At 41.8% G+C, this 14,249-nt stretch overlaps 1 protein-coding gene across 3 annotated transcripts in view; it reads right to left on the minus strand.

Moving 5' to 3' along the window:
- The window catches only part of AOAH (acyloxyacyl hydrolase), a 261,652-nt gene that overhangs the window by 104,730 nt on the left and 142,673 nt on the right, over positions 1-14,249 (minus strand). For all 3 annotated transcript variants that reach the window (XM_069730229.1, XM_069730232.1, XM_069730231.1), the window contains exon 5: positions 886-945. In XM_069730229.1, the coding sequence (XP_069586330.1) occupies positions 886-945 (60 nt within the window). The remainder of the gene's footprint in view (positions 1-885; positions 946-14,249) is intronic.

A 14,249-nucleotide genomic window follows, 5' to 3' on the forward strand; every position in this document is an offset into this window, starting at 1 on the left:
CTAGTGTTTGTTTTTTTTTACTTTTAGCATGGTAACCAGGGTAAACATCGGGTTACTAAGCGCGGCCCTGCGCTTAGTTACCCGATGTTTACCCTGGTTACCAGTGAAGACATCGCTGGATCGGTGTCACACACGCCGATCCAGCGATGTCTCCAGGGAGTCCAGCGACGAAATAAAGTTCTGGACTTTCCTCAGCGACCAACGATCTCCCAGCAGGGGCCTGATCGTTGGTCGCTGTCACACATAACGATTTCATTAACGATATCGTTGCTACGTCACAAATAGCAATGATATCGTTAACAATATCGTTATGTGTGAAGGTACCTTTATTAAAAAATATGCATGTTTTTCACCTCTTAGTCCTGAAGTTGAAAATGTATTTTCCATCAATATCAGATTGATACAAACCCCAATATTCCTATCTGGAAGTCAGTGACACCAAGTTTGGAATACCCTCAGCAAAAACCCTTTTAACCCTGGAGATTTCTATTTTCCAAAAATAGATATCCTGGTTTAATTACCTGTACACTACAGGGAGTGCTCTGCTTGAAAAGGAACTTGATTTTTAGCTCTTCCTATCTTAATTAGTTTCAAACAGATTGAATTCCTATTTTATTAATTGCAAGACAATCCATTTTAGCAAGCTGTATTATGGGATTACTGATATAATGTATTGACCAGCATTCGGAAAATAATATGTATACAATGAAAAGGAGGTAACAGAGACAGGTATTCAGCAAGACAAGTAATTATACACCATATCACCAGTGTAATTTATACTGTCTGTTCAGATATTTCATCTAACTGGAGAAGTTCCTAGTTAATTACATCTCCTGCTTCAATTGCCTGTAATCATAGAACTAAATTATTTTCTTACCAGCTTACCATATAGTTAGACTTTCTCACTATCTTTTCAGCTTGTTTGATTGATCTTTTTAGTCCCATCTGAAAAAGAAGGAATACAAAATGTATTTTCGCACAAAAAAATAGTAATTGGGTTCTTCTGATCAGTGATGCTTATGTAAAGGGAATGTCTGTTATATTTCATTTTTTGGCTTTTTGGCTTTATTGATTAGATGAATATAAACTTTATTAGAAAACATATTACCATAAAAGCTGGGCAGTAACCACAAGTGCAGAAAAACAGGTGGGAAACCCACAGGAATAACCTCTACATAGAAATGTATATCAAATAATGTAGTCACAATAAATATGTCAACAACAATAATGGCATAAATATAAATAGTGAACAATCACTTATGAATAATAAATAGATATACACACATAAATAGAAAATAGCCTCCACATAATGCAAAAAATATAAGTAAGTAACAATATGTAGCGTCAGCTAACCAGCCTAACAAAAACAGTGTAAACTGCATAGAAGTAAAAGAAGAGGTATAGTTACCAAGAGGGAGACCCCGGGGACCCACCACACCCGACGCGCGTTTCGCACTGAAATGCTTCATCCAGGGGTGGGGTCCACCGAACATTGCACGGCAAATAAGCCTCCTTACCTTGACAAGCCAGAGCTGGTATGTCACTCTCCACAAGGAGAAACCTTACCTTCTAATATCTAATCTGTATCTTCTCACTTTCAGTTTCATTCCATTGCCTCTCCTGTTTCCATGTGCTAATGAAAATAAGGATGATCCCTCTACATCCCTTCAGATATTTGTACTGTACACGCCGCTACAGTTCAAAGCAATGATGGAGGAGAGAACATCAGCTGCCGCTTCCTCTCCCATCATTCCTCTCTGCTACTGACACTATGGGTGCGCAATGACATCACTTCATTGCGTACCTGCTGTGTGCTGAGCAGACTGCAGCTGCTGAGACCGGAGCCGATCCTGGAGCACCAAGAGCAGTGCGGGGCACGAGGAGAAGTGAGGATTGTGTTTTTTTTAAATATATCAATGAGTGATTACTGGACTGTGAGGCCATTCTTGGGGGGTCAGCTACATTATATTCTATGGGGGAGGGCTGTATTATATTCTATGGGGGGCTGTATTAGATTCTATGGGGGAGGGCTGTATTATATTCTATGGGGGCTGTATTAGATTCTATGGGGATAGGGCTGTATTAAATTCTATGGGGGGCTGTGTTATATTCTATGGGGGAGGGCTGTATTATATTCTATGGGGGAGGCCTGTATTTTATTCTATGGGGGCTGTATTAGATACTATGGGGGAGGGCTGTATTAGATTCTATGGGGGGCTGTATTAGATTCTATGGGGGTCTGTATTAGATTCTATGGTGGAGGGCTGTATTAGATTTTATGGGGGGCTGTGTTACATTCTATGGGGGCTACATTATATTCTATGTATCAAATTTATTCTGTGTATTAAATTTATTATATTCTATGAGGGGTGATTGCATCAAACTCTATAAGGGGGCTACATTGTATTTTATGTGGGCTGCATTATATTCTTTGGGGGCTAGATTATATTGTATGGTGGCTTCGCTATTCTCTATGAGGGGGCTGCATTAAATTCTATGGGGGGTTGCATTATCCTAAATGAGGAGGGCTACATTGTATTCTATGGAGGGGCTACATTATATTCTGTGGGGGGCTGCATTATTATATTCTATAGGGGGCTGCATTATACTCTATGAGGGGGCTAACATATATTATATGGAGGGGCTGCATTATACTATATGAGGGGGCTGCATTATATTCTATGGGGGTTGCATTATACTGTATGTGAGGTTGCATTATACTCATACTTATACATTATATTCTGTGGGGTGGCTGCTTTATACTCTGCGTACATCCGCAGTGTCCAACCCGCAGCGGCCAAATGTTACAGCATAGTGGATGGGATTTCATGAAATACAATGTCCACAGACACCATCGGCTTACCCACGGAGACGGACATGCGGCATGTCTTTCCAGACAGTAGCATGTCAATTTATCTTGCGGAGACGCTCTGTCTCCATAAGATAAATCTCATGCAATGTATTGGATGCTGCGATTCTGCATGGTTCAGTGATCACATGCAGAATCACCTGCGTTCAACGTTTGGATGGAGTGGACATGTGCTGCGTCCAAAACGCTGCCGATTACTGACTGTGGGGACGCAGCCTAAAACACTTTCTTTAAAATCAAAACAGAATTTGAATGACTAATGGAAATGTCAATGTCTTCCAGGGGATTTCTTTGGGAAAATTACAATATTAAGATAATAAACACCATCTATATCCCAAGCTTGCACATTGCTCCAGTATGTATCTCTGTGATGAGCCTACATACCTGATTCCAAGCTGGTATGATTACAACTTTCTAGACATCCACATTTCACAGTAAGGCTACGTTCACATTTGCGGTTTGCGCCGCAGCGTCGCCGCCGCAACAAAACGCATGCGTCGTGCGGCCCTATCTTTAACATTGGCGCCGCATGGGGCCGCATGTGCATGCGTTGTGTTGCGTTTTGTTGCGTTTTACGCCGCATGCGGCGTTAGGGCGCACCTGTCTGGGCGCGGCAAACGCAACATGTTGCATTTTTCGGGCGGCGCCGACCTTTTAAAAAACGCATGCGTCGTGTTTGCGTCGTGTTTGCATCGTCGATGCGCCTATTCCCCCATAGACTTGTATTGACAACGCAGACGACGCAAGTACCTGCGTCGTGGTGCGTTGTACGACGCATGCGTTTTCCAATAAAAAATGCAAAACATTGTCTAAAAATTAATAAAGGGGATGGGAGAACTACAATACCCAGATAGATTAGCGAAATTAGGATTATTTAGTCTAGAAAAAAGACGACTGAGGGGCGATCTAATAACCATGTATAAGTATATAAGGGGACAATACAAATATCTCGCTGAGGATCTGTTTATACCAAGGAAGGTGACGGGCACAAGGGGGCATTCTTTGCGTCTGGAGGAGAGAAGGTTTTTCCACCAACATAGAAGAGGATTCTTTACTGTTAGGGCAGTGAGAATCTGGAATTGCTTGCCTGAGGAGGTGGTGATGGCGAACTCAGTCGAGGGGTTCAAGAGAGGCCTGGATGTCTTCCTGGAGCAGAACAATATTGTATCATACAATTAGGTTCTGTAGAAGGACGTAGATCTGGGGATTTATTATGATGGAATATAGGCTGAACTGGATGGACAAATGTCTTTTTTCGGCCTTACTAACTATGTTACTATGTTACTATGTTACTATGTCTAGACTTTGTCTAGACACAAAAAAAACAACCTATATATATAAAAGAAAAAGGGGTTTGCCATTGTCTTTTACAAGTCATCACCCAGGAGAGAATCTGGAGAGAATCTGCTTTCCAAACTTGTAAGTATATATTTCTCTTTGCACATTTTGTATTCTGTGTTTTATTTCTTGATTTTTATTTATTTTTGCAATGTTTGGTCTGTGCTATTTTACGGTTATGGGTTGTTATTGAAAAATTGTTTTTCTGGTTCTGATGTTCTTCTGGCTTTATATGATTGCGTTTATTGTCTTTGGCCTTTTTTTTTTTTTTACGTTGGTTTTGGATTGGTTTTGTGTTTTGTTCTTGTGTCATGTGGTTGTTCAATGTCTTGATTTTGGCTCATTTTTTCTTGTAAAATTTCAGGTGCATGTTTTTCTGGTTTCTATTGTTGGTGGTAACTGTGTGGCATTTTCTTGTCTCATGTCTTGCTGTGTTTTTATTATGCTGTTGGCTTTATTTTTTCTTTCCTTGAGTGTCTTTTCTTGCTGGTGGGGGGGCTACATGTATGATGTCTCATTTGTATTGTATAGTTCCGTGCTGCTATGCCATTATAGTTTCAATTGCACTTTCCCTTTATTTAAAAAAAAATCTCTGATGTTTTTACGTCGTTTTCCGTATGGCATATATCTTCCTTCATTGACTGTTTGCATTGCCAAGTGTGTAGTATAATTTTTTTTTTTTTTTTTTTTTTTTGGGTGGTGCCCTTTTTGAAAATTTCATGTGTTTTCTTTTCTATTTGACTATGGTTTATCTTTGGGTTGCTGTATATTTTTACAGCGGTTGTCCCGTAATGTTTATTGCTTATTATCTAGAATGGTATTTATTGCCTTTTTCTGATGTCTTTCTGTGGTTAGATGTCACCAGATGGTGTTTTTTTGGATCATGTCTTGTTGCAATTGTAAAGTATGGCGTTCATTATTTTGCTATTTCATTGTCCTTTTTTGTGCCTGTAATGTTTTTTTGGAAAGTTTTGATATGTAAAAATTTGGACATAGGTGTCTATTTTTGCTTAATTTTGCTTGGGTCTATTCTTGTATAGTTTCTTCTATTGTCTTCTCTTGCAATGTATGGCGTTGTGGTGTCGCTTTCTGATTTTGCATTGTCCTATCAGTCAACAGTCAATTGTGGTTGTTTAAATTTTTGGGCCTATTTTATTGTATGTGCCATTAGTTAGGTTTGGATGTGATTTTTTTCCCCATTTTTTCATGGCAGAACAAACTTGCAAGAATGGCGAGTGATTCTGAACATAGCCAATCGGCGCAGGGGAGTGTGGTGAGTAATTATGTCCATTTGCTTACTATTCACTGTCATTTGTAGTATTGAAAATAATTTCTTTATACAATTTTTACAGGCTTCTTCAAGTGAGGGGGAAGGCAGTCAGCGGGAGCAGCAAGGTCAGGGCCAAGGTTTGGCGTCAGGACGGCGAGTGAGTATTTTTTTTTAACATTTTTTTTTTTTGAGTAGCATCCTGCTGTGCGGAATATTACATTTGAGTAGCATCCTGCTTTCACTAGGGATGTTTAGTAAGCTTACATTATAACTTTTCAGGGTAGCAAGTATTGGGGGAAGGTAACAAAGGTGAAACTTTCAGAACAAAAACATTCCAAAATACAGGTGTAGAAACCATCAATATACATATATCAAATGGCAAAGGATAGGGCCAAGGTACATATCATGACAGGTGCTGGTGGTTGTTAATATTTGCATATTTCTAACCTTTTTGGTTTGTAATTTTTCTAGGTTTCACAACGGGACCAAGGAGTAATTGACGTGGAGCTCCTGATCTCCAGCATCCAGGAGCGTGGCCCGTTGTGGGACAGCCGTGACTCCCGGCACATGGACCAGGTGGTGTTGAGGCGTTTGTGGGTAGAGGTGGCAAAGTCGCTGTGGGAGGGCTTTGACATTGCTCCAGCCAAGGACAAAGCCAACTTTGGTGAGTATTGCTGATACGCCGTGCTGATACGCTGCTATGACCCATCTTTCCAGGATAAACACAACCGTGTGTGATGCAATCAACGCCTAAAGTTTGCATCGCACACGGTTGTTTTATCCTTTTAAAATGCTAAATATGTAACCTTTTTTTTTCTTTGCATTCACAGTTAAAAGGTTGAGGATCAGATGGCGATCCATGAAGGACCGTTTCAATAAGGGGATCCGGGCTGAGGAGGAGCGATCAAAGAGTGGTGCTGCTGCGGCCAAGTCTGTGCCATACAAATACAGCAAGGCTTTACAGTTCTTAAGACCGGTCCTTGGCCGCCGACAGTAAGTATTTTGTCCACAAACCATATTGCACAGCCACATTACATTGCCCAGCCACATAGCCTACTGCACAGCCACATAGTACATTGCCCAGCCACGTACATTGTGCATCCACATAGTATATTGGCAGGGCACTATATCGCAGCCACATAGTACACGTTCTAGCCACGTATCCACATAGTATATTTCCCAGGCACATAGTGTATTGGCCATCCATGTAGTCAGCGTAACATATTGGCCATCCACGTAAATTTATCCCTAGTGAAATGGTATATAGGCCATTAGTTATTTTTTGGGTTAAGCGTGAGTCCTTGTAGTCCATGACAGGTTAAGTTCTGAGTCAGGGTAGTTCTGATCGCAGGAATAATGATGAAGTCTCGATCACATGATCCTAACGTCATGGTCGTTCCTGCAATCAGATCAGCGAAATCACTGTGTATTTTTTTTTTTTTATCTTGACATTAAATTTTATACTATTTTTGCGGCATAGGCAGCGTCAGCCATAACGGTCAGCTGGCGATAACAATCAGCAATTTATTATAGGCCACACAGACTGAGAGACAGAGGATTTGTATTGTTGTGTAATGTAATGTTATTTTTATTCCAGGAGTTGGCGTATGGGATAGGTTATTAATTGAAGACTAATTTTTCCATTATCTTTTCACAGGACACACAGCAGCACCCTCGAGAGAGCTCGCCCCGCAGGAGCGGACCTTCATGAATCGCCATCTGACCCATCACAGCCCTCCCACAGCGACAGCAGGCTTGCACCGCCATCTGGAGAACCGGCAGCCGGTACATCAGGTGTTCCACTGCCCGAGGCCTCTGGCGCACCTTCGTTTGGGAATTCCCGACAGCGCCAGCGGGCCTCGGACAGGCCAGCCATGCCCGAATTTTTGCATTTGAGCACGGTTTTCCAGAACTGTTTCAAGGCGTTGAGCGATAAAATGGACACTTGTCTGTCCAATATCGACCGGCGCCTTGAAACTATGGAATCCGAGCTCTCGAGTCCGGCCAAACATTTCTTTAGTACCATTGCTAAGGGCATGGTGGAACACCTTACGCCGGAACTCCAGATTTCGGTAATGCAGGCCTGCAACACTACCTACGTGAGGGCTCTCCAGCAGGCTCGGGTCATGCAGTCAGCGACAATGCCTGTAGTGCCGTCGCTGGCAAGCATGACTCCGACTCCTGCTGGAGAGCCACTCCAGCCACCCCACCGTGGTCCACGTGCCGAGCGACGCCACCACAGGCACCATAGCATAGTGCCGCCGACTCCTGCTCCTGCCATGCCCTCATCCTCCCGTAGGCGTCATTCTGGGGGAGCTGCCGCGGGAGCAAAAAAACGCAAAAAAAGAAAGAGGACACACACTCAGGCACACACTGAGGCTCTGGCTGCTCCAGTACAGACACCAAGTGCGCGTCGGGGCTTTAGCCGCAGCAGGAGCAGCCAGGGCCAACCAAGAAAAACTCAAAGGCTTGTGTTGCCTCCTCCCTCCCCTACAGAGGTGGCGGTTTCTTCCCCAGTATACCCTGCGGAGGGTTTGGACCTGCCATCGAGCCTCCTGGACTATAGGACATCATCCTCCTCTTCGCCATCATCCTCCTGTTCATCATCATCCTCCCCTTCCTCTCCCCATTCCAAACAAGACACATACTATTCCCCCATGGTGGCACAGGTTGAAACCCCCTAAGTTTATTTCCCCCTTTTTTTTTCTGTTTCCCCCCCAATAAAAAATTTTGGTTTAAAAAAAAATATTTGTTCTTAGTTTCCAGAATATTTCTCGGCAAGTCACGCCGTGTGCTGTCTACACATATTTTGTGCTTCAAACACCTCATATATGCAATGTCAGACATTATTTTTACAATTGTTAGTTTGCCTTTTTTTGGGTGTCTCTCATTGCTGTATGAGGTGTTCACAAACACTAAAGTGTATGAGGTGTTCACACTTAATGCAGCAGCGAAACAGACAATGATGCAGATCACTGCAGCGTCGCTGTTTGGTCCCTGGAGAGCTGTCACACAGACAGCTCTCCAGTGAACAACGATGCAGAGGCCCACGGGTAACCAGGGTAAACATCATGTTGCTAAGCGCAGGGCCACGCTTCCGATATTTACCCTGGTTACCATTGTAAAACATCGCTGTTATCGTTGCGTTTGCTGTAAAACACAAAGATACACGGCGATCAGACAAACAAATAAATATGTTATGGTATGGTATAAAAATGTTATTTGAATCGGTATAAAATTAGAAAAAAATTTTATTAAACAACAACATTTTAAAAACAACGGGTTCCAGTTTTTTATAGGCACATTAAATTTGTGAACTATAGTTAGATGCCAAATTTGACATATACCCAACCAACCTAAACGGAACATTTATTGCACATTTACTGGAGAATTACTTTATTTTCATATATTTTTAGCACAGTCACAGTAGAGGTATTTATTGGTGTAGTTAAAATCAGAAGACAGTCCAACAGTAACATTACTACACCATTTGATCTTGCCATGACACACGGCCAACATCTGACACAAAATAGGCCGCAAAACGATCCCGCATCTGCGCAATTTCCACACTTGTCCTCAGAGGATGATCATGGTAATCGGGCAATGGGTTGGCTATGGGTTCATCGAGTTCCACATTCAGTCTCTCTTTGGCCATAATGAAATTGTGGAGAACCACACAAGCCTTCACCACCTCATCCACTGTTTCAATTTTAAGATTAATGGCGGATCCTAATATCCGCCATTTGGAGACAAGGATGCCAAAGGCGCATTCCACAGTCCTTCTGGCCCTGGACAGTCTGTAATTGAAAACCCTTTTTGTATGGTCCAAGCCCCGACTGGAGTAGGGTTTCAATAGGTTGGCAGACATTTGGAATGCCTCATCTCCAACCACAACAAATGGCATCGCAGGGCCTTCGGTGTGGGGAAGAGGTTGTGGCTGTGGGAAATTAAAATTGTTGCCATATAATTTTTGGCCCATATCCGACTCTTTAAATGTGCGCGAGTCATTTGCACGCCCAAATGCACCAATGTCCACTGCGAGAAAACGGCAGTCCGCACCGGCAATTGCCATGAGCACAGTTGAAAAGTATTTTTTGTAATTGTAGAAAAGGGATCCACTTTTCGCAGGCTTGGTAATCCGAATGTGCTTTCCATCCACTGCGCCAATACATTTTGGAAAAGAACACACTTGCTCGAATTTCTGTGCGTTGGCCTCCCAGATTTCGCTTGTAGGGACGGGTAAAAATTCCTCCCGGAGATTATCCCACAATGCGCGGCATGTCTCAGCAATAATTCCGGAAAGAGTGGAGACTCCAATCCGGAATTGAAAATGAAGTGATCTCAACGTCTCTCCGGTAGCCAGGAAACTGCCAAGAAGATAAAGAAATTTAGATTAAAGTACATTGTAATTTATAAAAGTACATTGACCATTACAATTAAAAACAAAAAATAAAAATAAAAAGTAAATACATATCACAGTCATTCAAACAGCAACGTACCGTAGAGTCACCAGCAGCCGTTCCTCTGTGGAAATAGCTCTCCGGAGCTGCGTGTCCTGCCTGCTAATGGATCCTTCCACCCGACGCAGAAGATAGCGGAAGCTGTCCTGTGACATCCTGGTATATTTGAAATATTTTTCCCGGTTGTCATTCAGTTCGCCGAACAAGCAATGGTATGCTCCACGGCTCTCCCGGACTTCCATGATAGGGTGTATCCAAAAGCGGCGACGACTCCATCTCCGTTTTTCCCTTTCCCTTTGATTAAAACAGGCAACAGCATAGGCATGAGCCAAGGCAAATTCCATCTCCATATCCATGTAGATACTGTCCATGGGTCGCTCCATCATGAATACCAGCAAAATGGGAGGAATTCATCTCTGCCATGGTATATACACATTTTTAACACCAACCCTCTTCTAGCCATTGGTGGTCCTTATCTATTGTGTAGACACTTTTTTTTGTGGGAGGGGGATGAAGAATGACTCACTGCACTAAAAACGCATGCGTCGAAAAACGCTGCGTTTTTTGGTAAAAACGCAACGACGTTTAAAAAAAACGCAGCGTTTTGCGCCGCATGCGTTGAACGCATGTGGCGCAAAACACTGCGTTGTGCATGCGTTTTGCTGCGTTTTTGTTTGCGTTGTGCGTTGCGGCGACGACGCTGCGGCGCACAACGCAAATGTGAACTTAGACTTACTACGTTGTGTTTTCCAGCCTGCATTTTTTCATGCAAAAAGAATTGGGCATTCTGTCCAAATATGCCAACTGTGTTAGACATTAATGCGGGTCATATAAAAGAACATCTCAAATAAGCATCTCAGTAGTTTTGTGTCATTTCGCTGCTTTTCTATATACCTTTAGAAGTAAAATATAAGCCAATTTCCTGAATATATTCTTGACTTTATGCTGACTGTCACCTGAAAAGTGCTTGAAACAAATGTTAAGGACTTGATAGTCACAAAGTAACATTTTGGTCAATTGCATTTTTAGACACCGGCACATGAGTAACTCACTGTGACAAAGTTCAGTGTGAAAACTTTAAAAGTTTCTCTGAGGTTTAATATGGAAAATGTATTTTAACCCCATAACCCCTAGGCCATTTTCCGCTTTTGCGTTATCGTTTTTTGTTCCCCTTCTTCCCAGAGCCATAACTTCTTTACTTTTAGGTCAATATGGCCATGTGAAAGCTTGTTTTTGTGGGACAAGTTGTACTTTTGAACGACATCATTGGTTTTAACATATTTTGTACTGGAAAACGGGAAACAAATTCCAAGTGAGGTGAAATTGCAAAAAAAAAGTGCAATCTCACAGTTGGTTTTTGTTTTGCTTTTTCAGTATGCTCACTAAATGCTAAAACTGACATTCCATTATGATTCTCCAGGTCAGTACGAGTTCATGGACACCAAACATGTTTAGGTTCTTTTTTTATTTCAGTGGTGAAAAAAAATCCAAAATTTGCTTAAAAAAGGCTCCATTTTCCAAGACCCGTAATGTCTCCATTTTTTTGTCATCTGGTGCTTTGTGAGGGCTTATTTTTTGTGCCCTGAGCTGACGTTTTTATTAATACCATTTTGGTGTAGATATGATCTTTTGATTGCCCATTATTGCCATGTAGCGCTGACCACAAAAACATAATTCTGGCGTTTTGAATTTTTTCTCGTTATGAAGTTTAGTGATCGGGTTAATTCATTTTTTATATTGATAGATTGGGTGATTCTGAACACGGCTATACCAAATATGTGTATATTTGTTTTTTTTTTAGTGCTTTATTTTGACTGGGGCGAAAGGGGGTGATTTGAACTTCCATTTTTTAAATTTTCTAAAACTTTTTTTTTTTACTTTTTGCATGCTTTATTAGTCTTCATAGGAGGCTAGAAGCTGAAGTACTTTGATCGCCTCAGCTACACAGGCTATGATCAGATTGCCTGTGTATAGCAGAAATGCTCACTTGCTATGAGTGCCGACCATGGGGCGGTGCTCATAGCAATGTGGCAATGACAACCATAAAGGTCTGCTGCAAACCTCTGGTTGTCATGCCGACCCATTGGTGACCCACGAATTTGTGAAGGGGTCACCAATGGGTGGGATTAGTGACGCGCTTCCTGTAAGCGTAAGTGAGTAAAAGGTGTTGTCAGAGATTGACATCTGCATTTAACTAGTTAACAGCAGCGGGTGGATCGTGATTCCACCTGCAGCTGTTGTGGGCACATGTCAGCTGTATTGATCATCTGTCATGTGCCCAGATAGGTGCAGGCTCAGCGCCGGAGCCCACACCAAACAGGGGGGAGTCTGACATGTGTGTACTATTACGCCACATGTCGGAAAGGGGTTAAAATGAACTTGCAGCCAAATGTTTAGTTTTAAAAATGAATAACATTCAATCACCATAAGCTATTTTCGAATCACTACTATCAAAATTCTGTACATAAAGTAAAGACCATTTGTGCTGTTCAGCTAATCATCTGCAAAGGCTTTCAGCCATTTCAGGGACCTTTGCCTAATGTTATATAGCTTATTTCATTTATTATAAATTATAGATATGATGGTTACAATGTTGTACTTTGCTGCCATTTACTTGCCTTTGTTATTGTAAACTTTCATGTTTTGAAGCTGTAATTCCCACAATGCCTCTCTCTCTGTGTAACTCCTCCTATCTCGTTTCCTCACATCCTTTTTGCTGGTCAGTGTCATCTTGCAGCATGTGCAAAAGAGGATTCTCCTATTGCCTCTACCCTCTATCCTCCACCCACCATATCCAACAACCTCATCTTCATCCCTTCATCTTCAATCACATCTTACCTCACCTCATCAAGGTAGTGTGAATAAAACATGTTAAAATTCATCACTGCATCATCCTTCCTTTACTTACTGTGTGCAGTCAGTCAAGAATTGGAGCAAAGGTTAGCGAGTAACACTACCTGCCATTGATTGTTCAGAGATCCATTCCCACTAGTGATGAGCGAACGTGCTCGCCACTACTCGGTACTCGACTGAGTATCACTATGCTCGGTGTACTCGGCGAGCACCGAGTATTTCTGGGATTATTCGGCAGGAGCTCAGGTCTCCTCCTTTTAATTTTGGTGCTTTTGAGAGCGCCAATCAGCATGCAGGGATTGTCTGCCATGCACTGTAATACCACAGCCATCTTTGTTGTGGTATTACAGTGATTGGCTGGCCGCACAGCAGAGATAGGGTCAGATTCGTTCTTTTAATAGTTAGTGTGGGTCTGCTAGTGTTCAGTCCATAAATCCTGATAAACCAACAGTCCTTTTTAGGGCTAATTCGAGGGTACATAGATTGCAGCGCTAGGTAGGCAGGGGAGTCTATGTGCACATATCCACATCAGTGCAAGGCCTGCAGGCACTGGATGTGGGTACATATATCTCACTGCATACATATGAAGGCTCCATTACTGTCTGCTGCTGCGTATTTTATATGTACATAGCTGCAGTTATCCGAGGCAATTTTTTTTTTTTTGCAACTTATACCTGCTCATTTTATTAGAAAGCAATCCATAGCCCCCTTTTTTCTACATTTATTTGCTTGGTCCCGCTGCAGACTACAGCCAGGTCATTGCAATACAAGAGCGTGAAAATCTAACAATTTAAAAAACATTTTTTGTACCAGGCATCAGATGGGAGTGCGCAGAAAAATCTGGCCTTTTTTTGGTGTTATATAATTTTTTGTAGCATCTTACGACATTTTTGGACACTATTTTGCGGCCCAAAAAATCTGTATCTGGCCCAAAAATATTTAGCTACAGTTCTTATATTTATCACTGTGATTTGTATGCCACACGCATCTCATTTCATTGCGTTAAATATCTTACAATTTTAGTACTCCAATTTTTTTTTAGTGTCATAGCCAACTTATAGACACAATTTTGGTGGACCCAAAAAAAGCAAGGCCACATTTTGATCAGTCTGTTATCTCTGGCTGACACCTGGTGTATCTGTGGTATCAAAATCCTTGCTTTGCAGGCATATGTTGCATTGTTTTGTCTGCTAGCCTTGGTCTACTCAGTATTTAGTGTTTTCAAAAATTAGAAAAAATAAAATTATACAGTTTGTTATCTCCGTCAGATGCCTGCTGTATCTATGGTGTCAAAATCTTCGCTTTGCAGGCATACGTTGCATTGTTTTGTCTGCTAGCCTTCGGCTAATCATTATTTAGTGTTTTTTTTTTTTAAATTCTTAAAAAAAGGCCACACATTTAAATGGTCTGTTATCTCCGTCAGACACCTGGTGTATCCGTTGTGTCAAAATCTTTGCTT

Source organism: Ranitomeya imitator, chromosome 6 (assembly GCF_032444005.1).
Source record: "Ranitomeya imitator isolate aRanImi1 chromosome 6, aRanImi1.pri, whole genome shotgun sequence".
Taxonomy (NCBI): domain Eukaryota; kingdom Metazoa; phylum Chordata; class Amphibia; order Anura; family Dendrobatidae; genus Ranitomeya; species Ranitomeya imitator.